The sequence below is a fragment of the Xiphophorus hellerii genome, chromosome 5 (genome assembly GCF_003331165.1).
Source record: "Xiphophorus hellerii strain 12219 chromosome 5, Xiphophorus_hellerii-4.1, whole genome shotgun sequence".
Classification (NCBI taxonomy): Eukaryota; Metazoa; Chordata; class Actinopteri; order Cyprinodontiformes; family Poeciliidae; genus Xiphophorus; species Xiphophorus hellerii.
Genome location: NC_045676.1, coordinates 31,798,643 through 31,821,914, shown reverse-complemented (window position 1 = coordinate 31,821,914; position 23,272 = coordinate 31,798,643). Strand labels below are relative to the sequence as shown.

Sequence of the window (23,272 nt, the reverse complement as noted above, 5' to 3'; positions counted from 1 at the left end):
GCAGGAAAAGAACAGGAGTAAGTCCATACTTTGAGGAAGCAGAACAAGAAGGAAAGGAAATGTGTGTCTGTGACTTTAATTTACCTTTGCTCCAGTTTCTCCTATCGCACCACGGCCCCCGTCTGAACCTCCCCGACCCTAATAAGAATCACGTACAGTACAGACCAAAAGTTTGGATACCACTGTGTGTCCAAACTTTTGGTCTGTACTCAGTTCAGATCAAAAGTTTGGACACAATTGAATTTAATGAGAAAGTGTGTCCAAACTTTTGGTCTGTACTGTATATCAATGGACTACATGTAATTTGAGGCAAAATTTTACAACAACTCATTGGAAGATGATATTGATAACAACAAAAGATGCAGCACATTAAATATCCTCACCCGTTTTCCAGGTCTTCCATTCTGACCTGGAATACCCGGCAATCCTGCAGGACCCTGAGAGAGGAAAATGAGAGAGTACGATATGAGATATAAAAACACTGTAGCTGGTATAACTGAAATGACAACAAAGGTAAACTTACAGGTGGTCCCATTTCACCACTGCTCCCTTTCAGCCCTGGAGGCCCTGATGTACCCTATAGAAAAAGCAAAAACACAAAAATGATAATTGGCCAATATTTGCATTATGCTTTGTCAAGTCCAAAGACTCCAAAGTACTTTACTCTACAGTCACTCAGACTATCAGACTATCTGCAGCACTGGGCCCTTTGACCACTACCAGCAGCAACGCAAATAATGGAGCGGGGTTCAAACCTGCAACCCACCTGTTACATCCTGAGTCACTGCCACCTCCAAAAACTAATTCAAGTCTTTCTTTTATCACATTTTTTTAACACAAAAAGCAAGTTGTATTACAAGTTACAAATATTTATTTAAAAAATTTGAAAAATCCACACAAGAAATAAAGTGTATATTTTCATGTGAAGAAATTTGGTCACCCATTAAATAATCAGAGATGTTCACGTATCAGTGTCAAATCACATCTTTTTTTATTAAAGATAAAATTTCTAATTTTCCCTAAATACTCTCTGATGCACAGCTTTTTTGGATCAGTTCATCTTTGACAGATGAACCATTCTACATGTCTGAGGTGTAAACGGGTCAAACTTCTGTCAAAATGCAGAGTGATGACGTTGTTGTCATGTGTATCCAACACATTGGATGCTTGTCTGCTGAAGGGGAGATAAATGCTTGCATGTCCTACATTGCATTTTATGTTTAATCTTACAGAATAAAAAGGACTCATTCTATTTTTTTTATTTTTCTTCTCTATTATTTTATACCTTTACCGTTTATCAACAGTTTTTACAAGTTTTCTGAAAGTCTTTTTAAAGTTTGGCTAAGAATGTACCTTGAGAAACTAAAGTAGAATTAAGGGGAAAAAAATGTGACACGGGTCAGTCATCCTTCAGTAGATCTTCTACTTTATGAATGTATAAATATCTAAATTCATCTAAAGTGACTTTAATACATGTCTTGTTCATAAAGCTAACAGTGAAAGCACTACAACAAATCAACATTTGCAGGGTAACTTACCAGTGGTCCGGGTCTGCCTCTGAGACCCAGTGGGCCAGGAGGGCCCTTCATGGCCAACTGGAAAAGAGACTTATTTATATTAATCCTGGAAAATAACTGATTTAAATTAGTTGTGCTTGACGCAGTATAATACTATGTTTGTGTACCTTTGTCTGTTGCAGGATGGCCTGAGCCTGAGCCTCCTGTGCAGAAACGACAGCTCCTGTCCTCGGATCACCACCTGACTGGAACTGAAGATCAGAAAAAAAAAAAAAAATCAACACTCCTCCTAGTGGCCATTTAATCCCACTGTCAGCCATGATTTGATAGGTACGTACTGTCAACAGTGGAATAAAACGAAACAAAACAAAGGAAAATATGAGGGAAGGAACACAATGCGCTGTCTTAACACAGTATTGAAAAAGGTAGGATTACATACATTTAGAACTATTAAACTTGTCCTGATAATAAAAAATGTAATCAGATTATCGTAATGAAATCATATACCACTAAATATGATTAAATAATGAGTCGCCTGTTATTGTAAAGCCTAAAGAGCAAACAGCTAATTTACTTTAAGTCTTCAAGAGTCACATTTTTCAGTAACAACTCTGAAACATTTCCATTTGCCCTCAGGCTCTTCTGTAAGTTAATAGCAGCAGCAGCTCGGCTGCAGCGTTCTGGGAACGCAGTCTGTTACCGGTATGAGCATTATGTTTCCTGGGGGACCTGGGATCCCATCAGCACCACTAAGGCCCGGCCGCCCTGGAGGACCCTAACAGCAAAGAGAGAGATGAAGTCACATCTGAAGAGACATCAGTCCGTCGAGTCAGGCTTTGAGCACACAGAAGGTAGACCTAACCAGCTCTCCAGGGTCTCCTCGAGGTCCCACTGGTCCAGTGATTCCCGGAGGCCCCGGAGCTCCCTGCACATCATCATAAACAACACTCAGTTTGAAACGACGCTGTTTATTCTAAAAATATATATTCTTCATTTTCAGCTGTTGAGGTTAAATTTGCACCTGAATAAATAAAGAGGTACTGTACCCGAACAAAAAACATGTTTCTAGTTACAAGTTGCACAGGAAGCTTCACTAACCTCAGGTCCTGGAGGTCCATACGGTCCTGTAATCTGAGTTCCCTGTAGAAAAGAAAGAGAAAAAAAATCACCAAAACAAAAGGTTTTTTATGTTTCTTTAGGTTACAGTACAATTCACCACATAAACGGCCGTAAAACACGATTCCCCTTCACAATATTCGCTTTTTTGCCACACCAAAATATTCTCTGTCATCAGACCAATTGTAATATCTGACCAGTACGTCCAGAATTTATCCAAACTGCAGTTATTAAATAACAATTTCATTTATTAAAGCTAAACCTCTGCAGACCACCAGGATTTGTTTAAAAAAGTATTTGCCATCTAAACCTGTTAAATAGTTGTGCCTCCGTCTGAAGCACCGACTGTTGTCACCATTTACAGGAACTGACAATTAGTTTGTTACCTCACCATGGAAGAAGTTTGGCCAACTCTTCTTTGCAGAGTAGTTTTAACTCACCCATATTGGAGAAGTTTTGAAAAGGAAAGGCTAAAGGCAACACCTTCCCAATTTGAGCTTGAATGACTTTCTTTCTTTAGTAACACCATAACTGTGAGATGAGTAGCACATCTTATATTTACAGTTTCTCTCTGTCCAGTGTTAAAACATGACAGAGAGAAGTCTCTCTATTTCTGTGTGGCAAAAAAGAAATCTGGAAGTGGAAAATACATTTCAATATAAAGTGTGAAAAGCATTATTGTTTGGCAATTGCTAATAGTTGAGAAAGTATTGAGTTAGGTTTAGACTGCTATATGGGAATGGGAATCCTTTAATTGTCAATTTCAGAAATGAAAAATAGATACATTTAATATTTGACTTGGATCATAATTCCAAGGAATGGAAACACATTGTGTCTGTGTGATGGCTGGAGGTTATAACAGGTTAATATTATTGGATTGTATAAAATCCTAATTCAGCAATCTAAACAGAAAATCATAATATTTTTGTAAATGAAGCATTTTTACCTACTGATCAAATTGTTTAAGAAGTGAATCAGTAATCCATCAAACAGCCTGTTTTTGATTGTGTGGTTTTCTTACCAGCCCCAAATAGCCAGGCTCTCCTTTCTGTCCTTTTTCTGGTAAATTCTAATTTAAAATATGTGGACAGAGATACAAACATCATAATTGTACATGATTAATTATTTTTTTTAATTTTATTTTATGCGTTAAAGAATAAAGCCTTTTACACCACCTGCGTGTTCAGCAGGTACTCCCGTTCTCTCTCTGCAGGTCCGTAGCGTTCGTCGTATTCTTCGTCGTACTCCTCGTACTCGTTGACATGGTAATAGTTTGTTGTGTTGTCATAGTCTTCGTACTCTATGAACTGTGCAACACATTGACAGATGAACAAATTACGAAGGATAAGAAAAAGTCAACCATGGAAACAGAAATCACTGGCGGTTACCGAGTCTCACCTCGTACTCGGTGACATTAGGACCTGCTGTCACGGTGGACACTGAGATATCATCATAGAAGACGCTGTAGTCAAATTCTTCTGCTACTCGTTTCTTTGGCGTTCCCTCTTCCTAAAGACCAAATAACAATGAAACTAAAGGACACAAAGCTCAACCATCCCTGTTTGTTCGATGTCCAATCTACTCTTTATATCTCTATAACTAAACCTAACTTCATGTTTTTACATTTATGCTAATTATGTCGCTGTTATAAAGTTGGCCATATGCTGTGCACTAACATGAGCTAAGCATCCCAGACAAAACGTTAACACTGTTTGGCAACTTTCAGCAGCCTTGTGTTTGTTTGTTTCCCCAACATTTTTATATATTTTTCTTTTCTGGACAGGACAATAAACAGAAGCTGTTGTGAGCAACAGGCCCAAACCTGACTGGAAACAAAATGTTGTAAAAAAAAATAATAAAAACATTCAGATAAATCTTGTTAAATTAACACATCCGATTTATGTCTTACGCTGACTCTTTTGGTGAATTGCAGTTCTAGAAGAGCCTGAGACAAAATGTTAAGCCAAATAAAAAATATGTGTTGAGTTGTAAGCCAGATGGTGAATCAAACAGCAGCAGAAGGAAATGATTAGAAAGTTTTCCTAGGAGTCGGCGGGTTGTGAGCTTTGATTCAAGACAAAGCCAGATAGATAAAGGAATGGGGGAGATAATTCAGACTATTTATGTGGTCAAATGTTTCTGAGTATTTTCGATGTAAAACAACATTTTCTTAGCGTGCCTTTTGAATGTAGTGCATAACCTTACCTCTTCAGTCTCGATGAAAATGCTGTCATAGGGTAAGGGTGCGTCGCAGTCTGGGATGTAGTCTCTGCAGTAGGTCTCTGCTGCTCGAGGATCAGCCACAAGAAGAAGTTGCTGGATTTGTCCCTGTTCAAAACAAACAAACAAACAAGCAAACAAAACAGATGAAAAGAAACTTAAGGAATGCAGACAGAATAGATGTCTATAGTGGTCCACACTAAGCAGCGTGGTATTAATAAAATAAATGGTACATGCACATGTCCGTCATGTATTTATCACTAGTTGTGTTCATATAGTCAGATCAAAGTAGCACAACATGCTGTTTTTATTGTCGCTCTGCAGTTAATCGTCTTCAGAGCTGCAGCCTCTGGTGGCGCCAGCACAATGAATCCACAGAACAGACATCTCCTCTGCTCTTTGTTTTACACATGCACATACATGAGGAGCCCGGGCCAAATACAGCAAAGAGCTGCACTGCAGATGTCCCACCTGACATCACACAAGGTCACCGTCTGCACCTCACGGCTGTGAATATCACTTCAGGCTGCAATCAATAAAAAACCACCAACGGCATACGTAAACATCCTAAAGGAATAAACAGCTGAGAGGTCTCTCACGTTCGACTGTGTCAATGTCTAAAATATCTGCTGATGAGCTCAAAAGGTAAATATTCATATTAAAATGTTGCTGCACCTTCAGGAAGCAAAGCAGGTGGTTAGGGAAGCTGCATTTCATCCCTACCACCACTGGAGGGTGGTGTAGAGGTGAGCCTTTATGTCTGTTTTTTAATAAATTATTTGACAAATAAATCAATTATGCAGTTACAACCAGACCACTTACCCCACTTAACAAACACTTACAAACCACCTAATTTAAAATTGCCCCCAAAACAACACAACATCTTAATATATATAACCTGAACTGTACATATTAGTCTCTGAACTCATTGTCTTCGTTCCTCCTGATGTAAAGGGTGTTGCTCCTTTGTAAATGTGACTGGCCACAATAAAACAACTCTACTCAGGGAGTTTTGAGTTATTTACAAATTCTAAAAGTATGGATTCTAAGCTTGGAAATCAAAAGAGTTAATTAACACAAGTGTTGTGTGCTCTAATAAACCATGTTAGGGCTATTTGTATTTTAGAAGCATAATAAAAGAATTGTAGGCTTCAGTTGCTTTGGCATTTTCTTTCAGACTATAGATATCCCAACGTAAATATGGGCACCTGCAGACCACCATTACTCCCAGAACCACAGTTTGAGAAAGACTTGACTAGACTGAGATGTTTGTGAAAACATGTCAAACTCGCGGATATTACCAATATTGTTTGATTTGGGGTTTTTTTCTTACATGTTGAGAGAGGTGTTACTTCCTTTAATTTTACAAATATATATTTAAAAAAAGGTTGCATTTGCAGATAAACAAAATGGTCTTTGTGCTGAATTATTGTGCTGATGTCAGTTGCTTGACTTCACATCATAGCTCACACCCCAAAGCATCCTCAGAGTGTGAATTAATAACAAATCTCCAACAGATCCAGCAGTGTTTCATCCTTCACTAGTGGTGGTTTGATGATCGTTCAGGAGGCTCCGCTTGTTCTGCTTCTGGGTCAAAGATGTATGGTTGTACCACTGTGCATCTGTTTGTAGCCATTTTCACATGTCGGAGGTGCTAAAGTAAACAATGAGTTGAAAAAACTTGACCAACAGCAGCTCATTTGCATAACTGTAACTTAGTCCTAAAACTGTGCATTCCTTAAAGATCTCAAAACGCAACTGAACAGGTGAAATCACAATATCTGAGAATGATTTTGTGTATTAAATGTACTGAACCGGTTCTGTAAAGCCACAGATCTATCCTAGCTAGTTCAAGGTAGCATAACAGTGGATCTTTAAAAGTGCTTAGATATATGCACTTTATCTTAATTCACTTCACCAACACAATATATTTTGTGCAGATGCATCATGTACAATATAAATTTTAAAAATCTAATACAGGTTGTAATGTAACAAAATACCAAAAATGCCAGGGGGATGAATACTTTCTTAAGACACGGTAGACGGCGCATGTATGAGCAAGCATAGGTTCCTCCGAGCGGCTGCTACAGGAGATTTATCTAACATGTGAAAGGATACAACACTTCTGGTATGTCTTTGATCAGGAAAGAACATTCTAACATAATTTTAGCAAATGTTTCAAGACCACTAAAAAGATAACAAGAAAGTTTGAGTTCTTGGAAACAAAGTTAATGAGGAATAACCCAAAACAATATAGACATGATGACTTCTCTCCATGCAGGTGGTGGGACCCAGTCAAGCTTCTCCTACCCTTCCCCCATGCCTTGCACCAGGAAGGTGCCCTGGCCTCTCTAAATTGGGTGAGGTATGCCATTCATCATGGTCTCCCTTCACAGAGCTCTTTGAGGTCAGCTTCTCTTAGCCTGAGGCAGAAATGTCCAAGCATCTTCAAGTCTCGCTCACTAACAATAGTAAGAAGCAGCAGGAGACGGAAAGATTGTGAACTTTTGGTGACAGAAGCATTGCTCCTATGTTGTGTTGAATAAAGAGCTAAGACAAATTTTAAAATTTTTAGAAATGTGGTCAGTATTTGTTACCATACGGAGCTGCTAAGTGCTTTGATACTCTAAATGTGACCAGCATCACATTGTGTTTTACGGTCCACTGACTGATTACTGAAACGGATTTAGCAGAAGTGCAAAAATTGATATTATTTACTTTAACTGTTTTGTTTTTTGTCCTTTTGAAGATGACATACAGTATAGTTGTATGTTTAAGTTTTGTCAACAATGTTTTCCAGTAAAATAATTATCCAGTAATATTTTTACATTTCTTGCCAACTTAACATTTTTAATACCAAAATACGTTGGGCTGTTAACATACTGTCCTGGCACCCCGACCTTCTGGGTTTAGGTCGTTTTATGGGGAAATCGTTGAGAGATGACAACTTAGTTCACCACAATTTTAACATTTCTATTTTTAACATCTGGAAAAAGCAGTGGAGACTCACCTCAAACACCTCCTCGTCCAGCAGACGGGTTCCAAACACAATGACTCCATCAGTGCTGACGTGGGGATCAGGACCTCTGAGCAGGTCCAGAGTCTCCACCTTTTCACAGTCTAAGTATAGAGTCACTGACTGGCCCTCCACACTGTAGGCAATTCTGTGCCACCTGAAGACAAACATAAGAAGGATGTCTCGCCATCTTACACCTTGCAGGCAAAAAATTCATTTGTACTGTTTCTTATTTCTGTTTTTTTGTGATTTTTTTTCCCCTTTCTGTAATAATCCGCTGGCTAACTCTGGCATTTGTTTTAATTGATTTGAATATTTCTTGTTATTGTGTTGATGTATACAGAAATCAAACACAAGCAAAAGCAAAAGTGTTTGTATGAAGGTGTCTGTGTAGTTACCCACTTGCCATCAGCCAAGTTGATTTTTCTGAAGGTGGGATAAAGTTCAGGAGTTGGCTGACCCTCGTGATCCTCATACAGGAAAACAGGAGAACGAGCAAGCTCCAAACCCAGCTGCTGTGTGCCCTGAGAAATAACACTTTTAATGAAATATATCTAATCTGTTATTATTAGCTGTTAAAGTTTTGCTAAAACGAGATTTGTCTTAACTTCTATATATGGTTCTATACAAAATTTAGTACTTTTGTCAAATCACAGTGCTATTGGATTAAGGACTCAAACAGTTCTAACTGCATCTATCTAGAACTGGTAATTAACTGTGTTTCAGTGTAAATTTTGCATTAGCATTTCCAGTTCATACCTGTGTGTCATACAGGGAGAGAAGAAAGACTTGTGAGCCTTTCACAGCTTTGACCGTTGTCATGAGTGAGAAATCCACAGGAAACGGCAAGTCTGGTGGGCGGGAAAGGGAAAAAACACAATTATGTAAATGGTTTTATTTTTTCATCAATAAAAGAATCGCACTGAGTTTTATCAAAACTTAACCTGGAAAGAGTTGCTTGGTGGGCGCACTCAGCTGAATCTTCTTGTTGATCTTAAAGGAAAGGTCGGTCTCTGCTCGGCCCTTCCTGCTGGTGCACAGCCCTGCCTCCAGTGACACGCCCTCCATGTCCTCCGAAAGCGCAAGTGTCTTTATGAGGTCGATAGGAGTAGCTGCAAAGATAGATAAAGCAACATCCTTGTAACTGATTGGTATTTGTGGATGTGATTATAATATTTTTTATGATTTATCAAGCTAGAAGACTGCGATGGACTGGCGACCTGTCCAGGGTGAACCCCGCCTCTCGCCCAAAATGTCTCTCTGGAGATAGGCACCAGCACCACTCATGACCCAACTAGGGACAAGGGTGTAAGAAAATGGATGGATGGATGGATGGATGGATGGATGGATGGATGGATGGATGGATGGATGGATGGATGGATGGATGGATGGATGGATGGATGGAAGCTAGAAGAGCCATATTAGTAAAACAGATTTTAAGTAAAACATCCAACAGTTTGATGTTCATGACTTTTGGAGTTATTGTAAAGTAAATTTTTTATATCTATAGCAAATACAAAATGGTTCCGAATTAAGTCAAAATTATTAGCCCTGTGGTGGAATTTTAAGTTGTTGTTTTTTTGTTGTTCAAAAATTTCTCTTGAGTTCTTGAACAATGACTTTTCAATACAGCTTTTCCAAGCATTGGTTTTTATTGAGGTAAAACTAAGGGTTGTCCTACACTTTACACACAGTATAAAATCCTCATTCAGGGTTTGAGTTCTCACTTGAGAAAGCATCATACCAAAAACAAAAGAATTCAGTTTAGACTTGAGAAAATAAATTGCTGAAGCTCACAAAGAAAGAGAAAGATATACAACATCAAGATATACACTATCACAGCACTTCCAAGTGTCAAGAAGTGGAGTGAGAAGTATCATCAAGAAGTTCAAAGAGAACTAGGCAGTGAAGCAAATAGTCTGGCAAAGATAGGAAGTGAAAGATTTCAAAGTCTCTGGAAAGAAAGCTAGAGTCCAAAGACCCTAGAACAAGGGTCTCAAACTCCTGTCCTCAAGGGCCGGTCTCCTGAAACATTTAGATGTCTCACTGCTTCAGCACACCTGGCTCCAATATTAGCTAATTAGCAGAGCTATGTAGAGCTGTACTGTGTGCTAGTGAGGCGGTTTCATCATTTAATTCAAGAGTGTAGGAGAAGGAGCACATCTAAAAGCTGCAGAACTCTAGCCCTGGAGGAATGCAGTTTGAGACCACAGACCTAGAAAGGCTACCAGAACACTAGTTACTGATCCAGTCAAGTCAGGAACTGTAGTGTCCAATAAGACAGTCGCTATAACCCTGAATAGAAGTAGACGGCAAGGATGCAGGCCAAGAAAAACTCCACTTCTACAGAAAAGACACCTTCAAACCTAAGGACAATCTGGAGAAACATTATGCATACTGGACCAAGGTAGAGATTTTGAGTTTGGAGAAAGAAGGGAGAGGTGTATAACCCAAAGAACACTGTCCCCACTGTTAGACATAGTGGTGGAGTTTCATGCTGTGGTGATGCTTCAGTGGATCTGGAGCTGGGAATCTTATCAAGGTTGAAGAAACGACGAAATAAAGATATGTCAAGAGTTTAAAAGTAGACTTCAAGCAGTTAGCAGCAAAACTGGGCCTGGGTTGAGACTTTGCCATCCAACATGACAATAACCCAAAACATTCAATCAAAGCTGGTGAAGAGTTACTGCCAGAAAACAAAGGGGAGTGTTATTAACTGTCCTACACAAAGCCCTGACCTCTATCCCATTGAAAATCTGGGTCCAGAGAGAAAACCATCAAATCTGGAGAAGCTTGAAACTTTGACAAAGACGTCTTACAATCTATGATAAACAACTGCATCATCCAGCAAAAGCACACTCAAGGGACTGTTAGCATCAGAGGGGCTAATAATTTTAACCGGGTAAGGTGTTTGGGAAATGTGTATTAAAAAATATTGATCTGTTTAACAATACTTTTTGGTTTTTTTGAAAAACAGAAACTTAAAATTTCATAGGGGGGCTAATTACTTTGACCTCAATAAGATGATCAGTATCATTCACATCATCTATCAGTTGTTGAGTGTTTGACTTATTTATGAAAAGTTAACTAATATATCATCCAAAGATGACTACCAAAAATAAAGGAATACATCATAACTGCAGAGTTAAAGCTGTTGCAACAGAAGTTGACTGGTAGTTTTGACCTAAGGTTAGGGTAAGGTATTGTCACTCTTCACAATGCGGCATTTTTACCTTTACAAAGGATGTGATCAGACTGCACTGAACCTGATCCACAGACTGATGAAAAAGGTTTAGATGCTAAAATGAGGTTATATAGTGATAGTAATCTCAGAGGTTTAGTTATGGACTTAAGTTCTCACTACAGAGTAAGACTGTTCACTTTAGCTAACATTCAGCAGTTAGCACAAGCTGGCTTTGTTCAACTATTAACCTTTAGTCCAAGTAGAAAATGTGAGAGTGAGTGTCTGGGCTTACGGTTTTCCTCCACTGTAATCCGAACTTTGGCCCAACAGTAAAACCTCAGTTTCTGCAGCAGCTTACATTCATCTTCAATACATTTGAATATCATTGAAAAATTCATTTGTTTCAGTAACCCATGGATTGGGGTTTTTTTCAATCCCCAATCCTCCTTAGTCTTTCTTTCTACTACTACTACTACATTTATTTCTACTTAATTTTTTCATTCACCTAATGAAAATGTGACTTTTAGGAGTAGAATAAAACGTCAGACCAAAACATTTTTAACACAGAAATGTGGATGGAGTTAATGAAAAATATATTTTACTACATGCTTAAAGGTTGTTATTTTTAAAGAAATACTTTTAGTTTGTTTCTACTTTGTTGTTGAATTAGACTGTGTATTACAAATCTCTGGTTTTATTTTGGCACAATGAACCACCACACAGGTTCATTGACAAAAGTACCTAGGAAAAAAGCTCCGAGACCATTCAAACTCATACCAGGAAGTCTGAACACAAAACTCTGTGCTGTGAGATTGCATTATAAATCAGATCTACTGTATATAGAGCAAGCTGATAAAATTTGAAATGGACTCGTTGCACAAATCAGTGTTTTCTGCAACAAAACGACTGCAAGTAAAAACTTATGAGAAAGAGCAACATGCTTTCATGTTGATGAAGAGAACATTTTTTTTTTGTAAAACTGTACAATATTCCAACAACTCTTATCTTGGAACACTTCATATGCAAACAAATAGACTCAATGATCAGAGCAGTGCTTCGGTAGAATAAACAAAGTAAAAATGAGCCATGAAAGTTGTCTTAAAACAGGGAGAAATCTGCTGCATATTGAAAATGGAGAGAAATGAGATCAGAGAGCTCTTAGAAGAAATAATATATATCATGGGACGGGAGGACATGCTTCTACTGGTGTGGCTTCTTTTTACACGTAGTTCAGAGGCTTACGTAATCCCTCCATCTCCATCTGTTCTACACCGTTAAACACCCACAGACTGGTGTGCATGTGTAGGCACACATCACGCTCGAAAGATGTTAGAGTCTGAGTGCCAGATGTAGTTTTGCCCTTTTATTTTGAGTTTACTCGTCTGTTTGTCCATGTGTCTGCACATCTAAAAGCTAATAGAGTCATCATCAGCCTGGAATCATATCATTAGCAGTTATCATTGATGCAGTAAAATTTTTTCAGTGATTCTTGTGACTTTATAAGCTGATAAACGACTATTGGAATTTGAATTATTTGCTCAGAGTTTTGTGCTCAGCCTGTTGAACACAGTTCTCCAGCTACAGTTCTCATAGACGACAAAAATCTCAGATTTTCACGTCTCTCCCTTATTAAGACCATTTTTTTCCCACTACGTTACTTGACACCTCTTAGATTATCTGTATTCTTTTAACAATAACTGCAATTTACAGCAAATCAAACTAAATCCGATGTAGTTTTGATCTGCTTAACAGCATTCTTTTAAATTTAACAAAAAGTGTGTACCCCGCTGCAGCGCCGCTGATTTAAGTGATTGTATTACCTTAACATGCCTGCGAACCTTTTATCACCAATTGATTCCACAACGATGACCGCTCCATATCCTACATTTAGTTGGGAACAACTTAAACACTTAGCATTTATTCATCACTTTGTGTTGATCTACCACATGAGATCCAATAAATTACATTCTTGTTTGCAAAATGTAAAACAAAAACAAGTTCAATTGGTGTGAATGTTGTAAGACACTATCACAAAGGCCCAAATCAGAGTCGTAGAAAAACATTTTAAAGCAAATGAACATATGGAGAACTATCATTTTGATAAGAAGTAATAAAAAAATATGCATTGCAGGTATTAATATAATCAGATGTAAAGGCCTTTTGATACAGATATAACTTTTCTCCACAGTAGATCCTGGCATGCACACATGCCAGGCACACTGCTTCTAATTTCCTTGCAGTTTTTTACTGCTACAGTATGAACGTGAACGGCTGCTGACATCTGAATACACTAGAAGGCAAGACAAGACATGGGCCCCTTTTTTCTATATATGTACAATAAAAACTTTGGGCTGCCTTTGTTGCTCATTGATAAAAAAAAAAAAGAAAAAAAAAGGCTTAAAGCAACTTCCATGTAATGTACACATGTAAATACTGTATGTTTTGGTCATGTGCATCAAATAAGGCATTCTGGTCTTAGTCAGCTGCTGCTGTTGTCCTGAGGCTCTGCAGGGTTGTGTGAGCGGATTATGATCAACATGCACACACATGCATAGTATGTTGTGAGTCTCAACTAAAAGTAGAAAAACTGTCTTTTGGAGGGGAAAAAAACATACAGATTTTCCTTTGTGGGACTGGATGAGTCACTAGCTAAACATGACATATAAAGCTAAGTAATGTGTGATAAATGTAGCTAAAACACTGATGTAACATATTTAACAAAATGAACATATCTGAAATGTATCCTCAGAAGTAAATTAGTATTCCACACTCTGTTGGTCATTTTCTCTCTCTGCTGTCTGTAAAAATGTGGTGTAAGCCCATGAGGTGCATCACAGTAATCAGCATAAAGTCTTCATTTTAACAATTTTGGCTCTAGTATCAATGTGGGTCCGATTGAGAGAGAACAAAACAAAAATACTGTATTTTGCAGACCTGATATTTATCTAAGACCGTTATAGACAGACTGGTTTCTTGAAAAGTTGCTCTGTCTCCTTTTGGAAAATGTTTTAACTATTTTAGCTTAAAGCTTATATTGCATTGCACTGTATTCTCTTGAATTGCATCAGGAAAATACTACAAAATTAAATTTGCATTCTCTAGATGTTTGCACTCATAATCAAATATTGCAACTAAACCTTTAACACTGCAGGCAGAGAAAACAGGTCACGTTTTTAGTGCATAGTAAACAGGAGTGCATCAGTTAAAGGGAGCACATGGAATAATTTATGGATTATGGGATATAACATACATATTTTTTTGCAAATTTCCCCGTATGTTTTTTTACATGATGTCACACAGAGTAGCAGCATGTTTGTGGTCAAAAATATATTCACAAGTGAGCCTGGAATTGAAGTAATTAAAATGTTATGACATATTATATCATCCCTTACATTTTCTCAAACTGTTTGATGACAAAGAATTATTATGTAAAATCTTGAATTTGAAGAAGGTTGTTTGGGTCACAGCCATGGAGGTCTGAACTGAAAACACTTGAAACCAGATATGTACATACACTGAATAAAAAGACACAAACATTTTTTTCTCACTCATTGAAGTTAAATCAGACCGAACATTTTTTTTTTTTTTTCTCAGAATTACCAAAAATTATTTCTATTTGCTAAATGCTAGAAAACTTAAGGAAGACATTTTTTTTAGAATTTTTTTTGTAAGTTTTCTCAAGCTCTAAAGTGTACATACATTTGGTCAGAATCAGAGTTAACTGTCTATCAGACTGTGTAATTGGGTCAAAACCTTTGGGTTTTTTTCCACAAGCTTCTCACGGCAGTTTGCTGGAGTTCTGGTCCATTCCTCCTGACAGAACCGGTGGGACTGAGTCCATTTTGTAGGCTGCCTCACTCACACACACCTGTTCACGCCAACCCACAACTTCTTCATAAGACGGAGATCAGGACTTAGTCATGACAACACCAAAAGTTACTTTGTAACCACTTTGGCAGGATGCTTATGGTTATTTTCCATTTGAAGACCTTATTGCCTTATTGAACTAATTAATAGTTATTTATAGCCAAACTACACCAATTTTGTGCAAGAGAATAGGTTTTAACAACTCTGACAATGTGCTGAAGAAGAGCAGCTTTTCTTGGTGAATTGACTCAGTTTTATTGCTTTTTGGTAGTTCGTTTTTATATCCTTCCTTGATAAGTATTCCACATTCTCTGCGCTCACAACTGGATTGCTTTAAATTTTAGAATTCTGGGGATTTTTATCTTCAGATTTACAAGTTGTATCAATACACAATGGCTCCTTTCCCCACAGAGGACTGCGACAAACAACTCCAGAAAATAGAAGTGAGGGAAATCAACAATTATCCAAATCAAGTGAATGTGGAAGGGAATGCCGGATCTGAAAATCTCAACCTTACCAATGAGTCGAAACAATGGAAGGTCTAACAGAGCTCCTCAGCACCTCGACAAACAGTTCTCCCTGGAACTCCCTGGTGCAAAGCCGAAGAATAAATCCATCCTTTAGTTCAGGGAAGGTGGTTAACAGGAAAAATGCTGCACTTAGACTTAAAAAATATACTGATTAATGTGTTTCCAATCAAGGAGAAAGCATCAGCGAACTGTGGTCAAAACAAGTCATAACAGAAATCCAACTGGAAGGACAGGAAATACTTTTTTTTTTTTTAAACAGATTTGCTGCTGTTCTTCTATAAGAATATGAGTCCCTGAAGGACAGCTCAATTTAAAACAAGAGACATGGGGTAAAATCAAACTCTAAGCACAATTAATATAAATAAATCCAGTAGGAGCTAGATAAGACAGAGAGCTGGTCGTTTTTGATGGCACAGTAAATAGGATTTCAGTCACAAAACATACCTGAGTACTTAGTTTTGCCAATGATATGATACCCAAGATCTAAGAGAGATAAAATGCTTATGTCACACTATAATAAAATTATGAATGAGCATCCAACAGTGGGAAACCTTTTCATACACACAGGATCCCTTTATGTTGCTAAACAGCAAAATCTGAAATCCTGACAGGATTTTATCCACCTGCTGAACAAAGTTCAAGATCTGAATATCAAAGCATTTCTCAGCGTACAGTTCAGAATGAAGACAAAACATTCAGCAGACCTTTCTGATCAACAGTTCAGCGAAATTTATCAATAACTCAAACATTTCTTGGGAACATAAGCATAGCTTTAAGGCAGATTGATTTTTGACTAAATGAATCTGGAAGACAACTTTTGACATCAAACATCTTTTATTCTGAACAGCAAAATAGAAGCTCTGCCAAGAGTCAATGCCTTCTAATATTTTGTAAGTTAGAGCATAAACTCTCTCTTATGTATGAAACATAAGACAAAGAGGGCATTGCTAGCTTATTTGATGATTCACTGAAGTGTAAAAATGTATTCCTGGGAAAATCTTTTGCATGTCTGTCCAGGAAAAGGACCCCACCAGAGTCATGTTTCTAAACATGTGTAAGCTGAACAAATATAAACCAAACTTCTTCAATAATTTTAGTGACCTTCCATCTGTGGTTGGGGTTTATTATGAGTGTTTCATTGTTGTGGAAGACCTCAACACCTGTGATGATAACCCTAAAAACAGGGGGGGAAAATAACTATGTGATTCAAAATTTTGGTTTGACTCAACATGTTAAACAGCCAACACACAAAAGGGAACATACTCTGGATTTGATCATCTGCAAGGTCTTAATATTTCTAAGTGACATCAGTCTGTAACTGATGTCACCCTAGCTCAGATTATAGCATACATTGAGTTACACTAATTATGCAAATAATACAAAACTCACAATGTCACCTGGTAAGTTTGAACATATTCAAGTACTGAATCAGTGCATGAATGTGCCATAACTTTCTTCACTTGACTAGAAACAAAACTGAAGAAATTATTTTTGGACATAAAGATCAAAATCCAGCTCAGAGGAATAAATCCCAGATGGAGCACTGAATAGAAAATTATTCCAACATTATTCCAACACTTCATTACTTTCCTTTATTTTGCCACTGCAAAGTAGTGGTTCTTGTTTGTTTATTGTTTTATATTTTCGTCATGTAAAGCACTTTGAACTACCTTTCAACTGAAATGTGCTGCACAAATACACTTGCTTGCTTTAAAATTCTGTCTCATTGTTCATGCATTCTTTAAACTGAAATAATTTTAACTTACTTTTAGGCAAGTTTTAGGTAACTGACCTAAAACCTAAAACAGGACAGGTTTGCTCTGACTTAGTGTTCCACAATGAGAAACAAAAGTCCATTGTAATCATCGAGTTTCATCTTAATGTCATAACCTCATATGATAAATGCATTGAAACATTTGAAACACGTTGAGCATCAAACTATTTTCCATCACTTAAAATATATCTTAATGCATAAGGTAAATACCACCATTTGGGAAAAGTGCAATTTTCTTATGTAAAAGTTAGTTTAGAAATATAAATAAAAAGGAAGACAATAAAATTGATGAATCTGTATAAGAGCAAAACAATAGATTGTGTAGATTACAACCCTGATTTAGCAGCCTGTGAATATTTTATTAATCCTTTATGACTTTATTTTATCATGTCACTAACTCCAGACTATTCGTGAACAGAGAATGCATTGATTACCAACAGAAGTGTTTGCCTTCCTTCTATACACCGCAGCATTACGCCATGCGCCAGGCCAGCAAATCTTGAGAACTTTTCATGTATTTGGTTTGGTAGCGAACAACATTACCAAACCTGAACCTCAACTCTTGTGTTGGTAGAAAATCTGACTAAATCAGGGATGCAGATAGACACACAGACCAAACAGGCGCGGGATTAAAAGACGACAGAGATTGTCTGGAAACCAGATGTGTCTGGGTATACATGTCCGGGGTGTGTGTGTGCGTGTGCATGCGTGTGGGGGTGTACGTATTTGTGTTGTGTGACTGAACACCAGGTGAGACTCTTTATTGTGTGCATGTGTTGGTGTATATTGTAGATGCGTGTTTTTAATTAGCCATTCATTATCTCAGTAATGGCAGGGAATGCATTAACATAGTTTGCTGCAGAAACAGGAATCTGGGCTGACTGAGCCTCCCACATCGACTGCACCAAAACATCAAATCACCCAAAACAGGTTTTAAGACTCCGAAAATGCTTGTGGCAGCAGCCTGGCACTGCCATGATTACTGCCATGATTTGTCATCTTCTTTCCCTGCAGCTAGCTTCAGATATTCCTCTGAATAACTTGACTTGATTCCACTCCAAGACCACCAATGATAAAAACCAGATGGATTGCAATATACAAAGGAAAGACATAGAGAACAGCAATGAATGAAATAAAGGGACCACATACTTCATTTTCCCTTCTCTTAGATGGATTTGATCAGAGATATATACTGAATTGTCAAACATGTGAATTTTCCCTGAATCAGTTTTCAATTATGGAGTTAGAAAGAAGGATGGACCAAATGGAGAACAATACAGTTATCTTAAAAGATTAGAGGAGTCTGAGCAACAATCATTGCTCACTTCTAATGCAAGCTTTTCAGTTTGAGTCATCGAAAATGCAGGGTCTCTTTGGCCGGGCTTCCTTCAAAGACTGCATCAATATTTATCCATCACAGGATTCAGCACCAGGTGGCTCTGGCCTCTGTTATTCTTGGATGTTCCATCTCATGGTGGTTTTGATTTTTAGAGAACAAAGAGTGAACATTTGAGAAATTTGTAGCGTTCAAGCTCTATAAACATTGTCTTTGCCTTGAAGCCTACCAAGGTTTCCCAAAAACTAACATAAACAGAGAGGACTTAATTTATTCATAACCTGATGTCTTGATTAATGTTCACAGGCTGCCACAGTTTTACAAGCTCAAAAGAAATGAGCTTTTTTATTGGATTATTAAAGATCTGATACTAAGATTTAGCAGTTCATCAGGCCATAGCTTTGTTCATGCCTATGGGTGAACAGTAAGGTGAAGATATCTCCAGATTGTTTATGGTACAGTCAAAATCACTATTTTATCACAATTTACACATTTAAAAGCATAACTCTCCAGCAACATATGCTAAGTGCTACTTGCATCCAGTAAAACCAAAAAATTGCCTAAGATTTCAAGAATAAACTTTTTGTGAACTGAAAACGTTTTTTTGGTCTGGCTGTCAGTTCTTCATGTGGGAAATGTTTAAGTGTTTTTTGGTGTTGAGTCCCTAAACATACAGTGGCGTTGTTGTCAGTTGCTATGGCAACGAGCCTGTGTGTAGCAGCCAACACACAGCGAGAAAAAAAGTGGTTTTGAGTTGTTCTTCAACGGCTTTTCAGCGTTATTTTTCCCTTTGCTTTGGCGCACTGAACTAAATTAATCATATCTGCATCTCTAGGTTTCATTTAGTTAATGGAATGACTTTACCACAGCAGCGTAGCTACTGATGGTTTGTAAAATAATTGTTTTTTTGACCGCCAGTAACATTCAAGAGAGTCCATATATCGTTTGACAGATTATTGTACATTGTATTTTTATTTATATTTGCAAATCTTAATTAGCCAAAAGCTAATTTGGCCTTATTCCAAATTCTTCAAAATTCACACTGAACTGTTTCTTTTTACTATTTTTCTTCATTTTCATTTAATAGTTCTCATTATTCCTTTAATTAAACTTATTAATTTAGTTGACTGTTCCAAGCAGCTTGTTTGCTGAGAAAATTATTTTAACTGCAAGTTGTAGTATTTTTGTTAATAAATCTATAACGACTTTGGCCCATCTGCCCGCTCCGTTTTCCCTTTAACTCTCCTTCCCTTCAATCAGGCTCATGTCAGTATGTAATCTAAACTCTTCATCTATTTTATAATACCATGCCTCACCATGGTACTCAAACAATAGTTGAGACTGAAAACTATTTGGCTATTTTCTGATTATCATGTGGGGTTCCGACTTTGCAATTTTGTTCTAAATGACAAGTTAGTAGTAACATAAAGTTAACTTAGGTTTGGGAGCAGGGCCACGCCCAAAACCACACGTAATTTCCCCAAGCAGCCTATTTATACTCAGCTCACCAACATTTCAGTCTGTTACATTTTATGTAACCGTCAGACTGTCAGATGTCCGTGCTTCTGGAATGACTTGACTCACCACAGCAATTACTATTTGCTGTGATTGGAAAGAGCTATTCAGCTAGAATAGAGCTATTCTAGATAGAGGTATCAGCTCTATCCAGACGTGATCTTCTAACAGATCCAGCTGCTGCTGAAATATCTCCTCCTCCGGTGATGAGACAGGCTTCTCGTCGTAAACATCTCGATCTCAGTCTCACACCATCATACCTGCAGTTCAGCATCAATCCAAGGTGATCTCTTCACCTCCAACAACATCCAAGGCCCATGGCCACGCAGCTCTTAGAAGCAGAAGGCAACTTGTTCCAAACCGCATTGTGGACGTACACTGGTATCTGTGCTGCTCCAATTGTTTCCATGTGAATCACATGTTCCAGGAACACAGAACATAATTACTGATGCGCTGTCTCGATTCTCTTTTCAAAGATTCCGACTCTTGGCTCCAGAGTTAGAAACTCATCCAAGTCCAATCCCTCCGTTTTCTTCAATGATCTTCACGTAATTCCCCAGTTATTCAACCTCATCAATGCTTCTCAGGAAGCCATTCTTAACAGCCTCACTCCTCAAACGCTGTCAGCCCGTTTGTTACATTGGAACTGCTTCAAATCTTTCCATGCAGACAATCAACTGTATTTCCCTTCTGCTGACACCACATCAATCTGTCTCTTTACATACACTCATTCAGTCTTCAAAATATGTCCTTGCACCATCCAGACTTACCTCTCTGTCACTACATTTTTCTTCAAGCTGGTGTCAGGCAACAGCTGTTCATCTGTTTCTCGTGGCCATCTGCCAGGCTTCTTAAAGGATGTTAAAAGCAGTAACATTCAGCCATCCTCAGTCATTTCATCCTTATGCTGCGCTCCAGATATCCATTTCCCTCCATTTACCAGACATCGGAATTCATGTTTCTGCTAGACCTGTTTGGCCTCCTTCAGTACAAAGTACGGCCCATTTTCATCTATTCATCCATTTCTTTCAGAGATCTCCATTCACAGTCATAATGACCCCCATTCTTACCAGGAAATTGGTAAAAATGACTAATTTCATGTGTGTTATCTAAAATTACTAAGTAGGAAATAAAGTAAAAGTAGAAACAAGGCAGAACTGCTGTAGATAAGAAACTAAGGAACACAAATAATGACAAAACCCAAAACAAACCAACAATCCTGAAATTCTCCTTCTAACACACCCCAAAGGTCCTCTTTTGGGTGCAGTCTTGAGCCCCTGGAATAAAGTAGGAGTGAGTGACAGATCATCAAACCTTAAATATTAGGTTTGATAATCTGCCAACCTGGAAAATGATCAACTAGAAGGCACATTCTATGCATTGATGCTCTAGGCTCTTCGTAAGACAGCAATTTTATTAATCTCTGCTAAAGAAACTCTAATGTAATATAGATTACATGTGAACATGAACATGTTAGAGATTTAATGTAGGAATGTAGCTAACAAATCAGAGAACTGACATATAAAACCTTTTAGATGTTGTTTTAAAAGAGCTTAACCCTGCACTATGTTTAAAACTCTTCCCATACACTCAATAGGAAAATACTTCACAAAACGCCAGAAGAAAAAACTACATTTTTTTTCAGTCATATTAGATAGTTATGGGTTTAAGAAAAGGCATGTGGCACCGGTGACACTTTTTATGGGAAAAACAAGACCCAAAACCAAGATGTCCCAGGAAAGAATGAGTTAATGAGGAACTTAGTTATCACCCTATAACTCGGCTGCAAAAAACGCCTCTAGAAACAGCATTCTGCTGGAGCGGACCTAAAAACCTCACTTCAACAAAACGACTCAAACTATCAGTTCAAAGATCTCTGTCATCAATCACTCCTGCAAGAGATTTTCCTCTCAGTGAGCCAGTGAACCCACTTCATTTCAGATCCTCCAATGTTGACATATTATGTATGCTGTCTAATTGTTCATTAGGGTAGAAAAGTGCAGTGCCAGCTCTTAGCTAGGCAAGTAGTCTGCCGGGGATACAAGTAACTGACACACAAGGTGCAGAGTATGCAGGTAGAAAAGGCATCTTTGTTCTCGTCTTTAAAAAAATCAGACCTGCTGATTTTTGAAGAGTTAAGAAAGACAAATTACATTTCAGCATGAGGTCATCAGTGATTCACATCAATCTGTCTACAACACACAAAAAACTGCTGGGATATTTTGTTTACCAAACATCTGGGCTTAACCTGCTGGGAAAGAAGTTAAACAAGTTATAACCAAATATTGTTGCCCAGTTTGTTAGGCTATAGAAGAGACTAGAAGGAGTTTCCTCATTCTTCATAAATGATTATTTCTCAACAACCTGATCAGACTTTAGACATATCCATATTCTTGATTTTTTAATTTTTTTAATGATTTCTTTTTGTATTGTTTTTTTTTTTTCTTTTTATTGATTTATTCAAAATAAATGTATTCATATTCAACATTCAACCTGCCACGGAATCCTTGTCAGCTGCCATAAAAGTCAGATGCTGCCACCACTATGCTGTATCAGTTCCCAGCAGCCAGCAGTGGCAGCTGACACTGAAAGAGCTGCCACTGCCACGATTTGAACTTGCGGTCCGTCAGTCATTGGGTCTATGAGGCTAAAAAACACATAGTTCAAGTTGCTCTCGTACATCAATGTTGGAGCATTACCTTGACGCATTAGCGCAGCTAGTGGTACCCTTCGGCACCCTCCAAGCAACGCTTTAGTTTGTCTTGTTTGCTGAAGTGGATGGGGGTTTTTTTTCTGGATGTACTCATGCACTCAACAGGTGAGTGCCTGGAGGGTCTGAGTGTTTGTTATTCCTGTCCAGACCGCTATGGCTGGACAGGAACTGACCCTCACATTTGCTGAAATTGACTCATTTATTCTATCAAATTTGATCCAAAAGAGTATTTTTTAAAAATAGTTCTATTATTGATTATATTGATATTGATTATTTATTATTAAAGTAGTTAGCACAAGCTACCTATGTTCAACATTCACAGTTTGACCAGAAAACTATCTAGAGAGTCAGTAGCGTAGTCAAAGCTGATTATTACAGGTTATTTATTTTATCCCAATGCTGAATTTACACTGCTGGGATTAAAGTTAAGTAGTTCTAACCAAACACTTTGTAAAACATTGTTACACAACTGAGTTCAAGAATG

At 37.8% G+C, this 23,272-nt stretch overlaps 1 protein-coding gene across 1 annotated transcript in view; it reads right to left on the bottom strand.

The window, feature by feature from the left end:
- The window catches only part of LOC116720338 (collagen alpha-1(XI) chain-like), a 55,182-nt gene that overhangs the window by 26,810 nt on the left and 5,100 nt on the right, over positions 1–23,272 (bottom strand). The window contains exons 2-17 of the mRNA XM_032563532.1: positions 8,814–8,981; positions 8,629–8,720; positions 8,272–8,393; positions 7,864–8,026; positions 4,839–4,961; positions 4,032–4,142; positions 3,809–3,940; positions 3,655–3,702; positions 2,616–2,657; positions 2,380–2,442; positions 2,218–2,292; positions 1,685–1,768; positions 1,539–1,595; positions 524–577; positions 384–437; positions 85–138 (exon numbers count right to left, since the gene is read on the bottom strand). Of these exons, the coding sequence (XP_032419423.1) occupies positions 85–138; positions 384–437; positions 524–577; positions 1,539–1,595; positions 1,685–1,768; positions 2,218–2,292; positions 2,380–2,442; positions 2,616–2,657; positions 3,655–3,702; positions 3,809–3,940; positions 4,032–4,142; positions 4,839–4,961; positions 7,864–8,026; positions 8,272–8,393; positions 8,629–8,720; positions 8,814–8,981 (1,442 nt within the window). The remainder of the gene's footprint in view (positions 1–84; positions 139–383; positions 438–523; positions 578–1,538; positions 1,596–1,684; positions 1,769–2,217; positions 2,293–2,379; positions 2,443–2,615; positions 2,658–3,654; positions 3,703–3,808; positions 3,941–4,031; positions 4,143–4,838; positions 4,962–7,863; positions 8,027–8,271; positions 8,394–8,628; positions 8,721–8,813; positions 8,982–23,272) is intronic.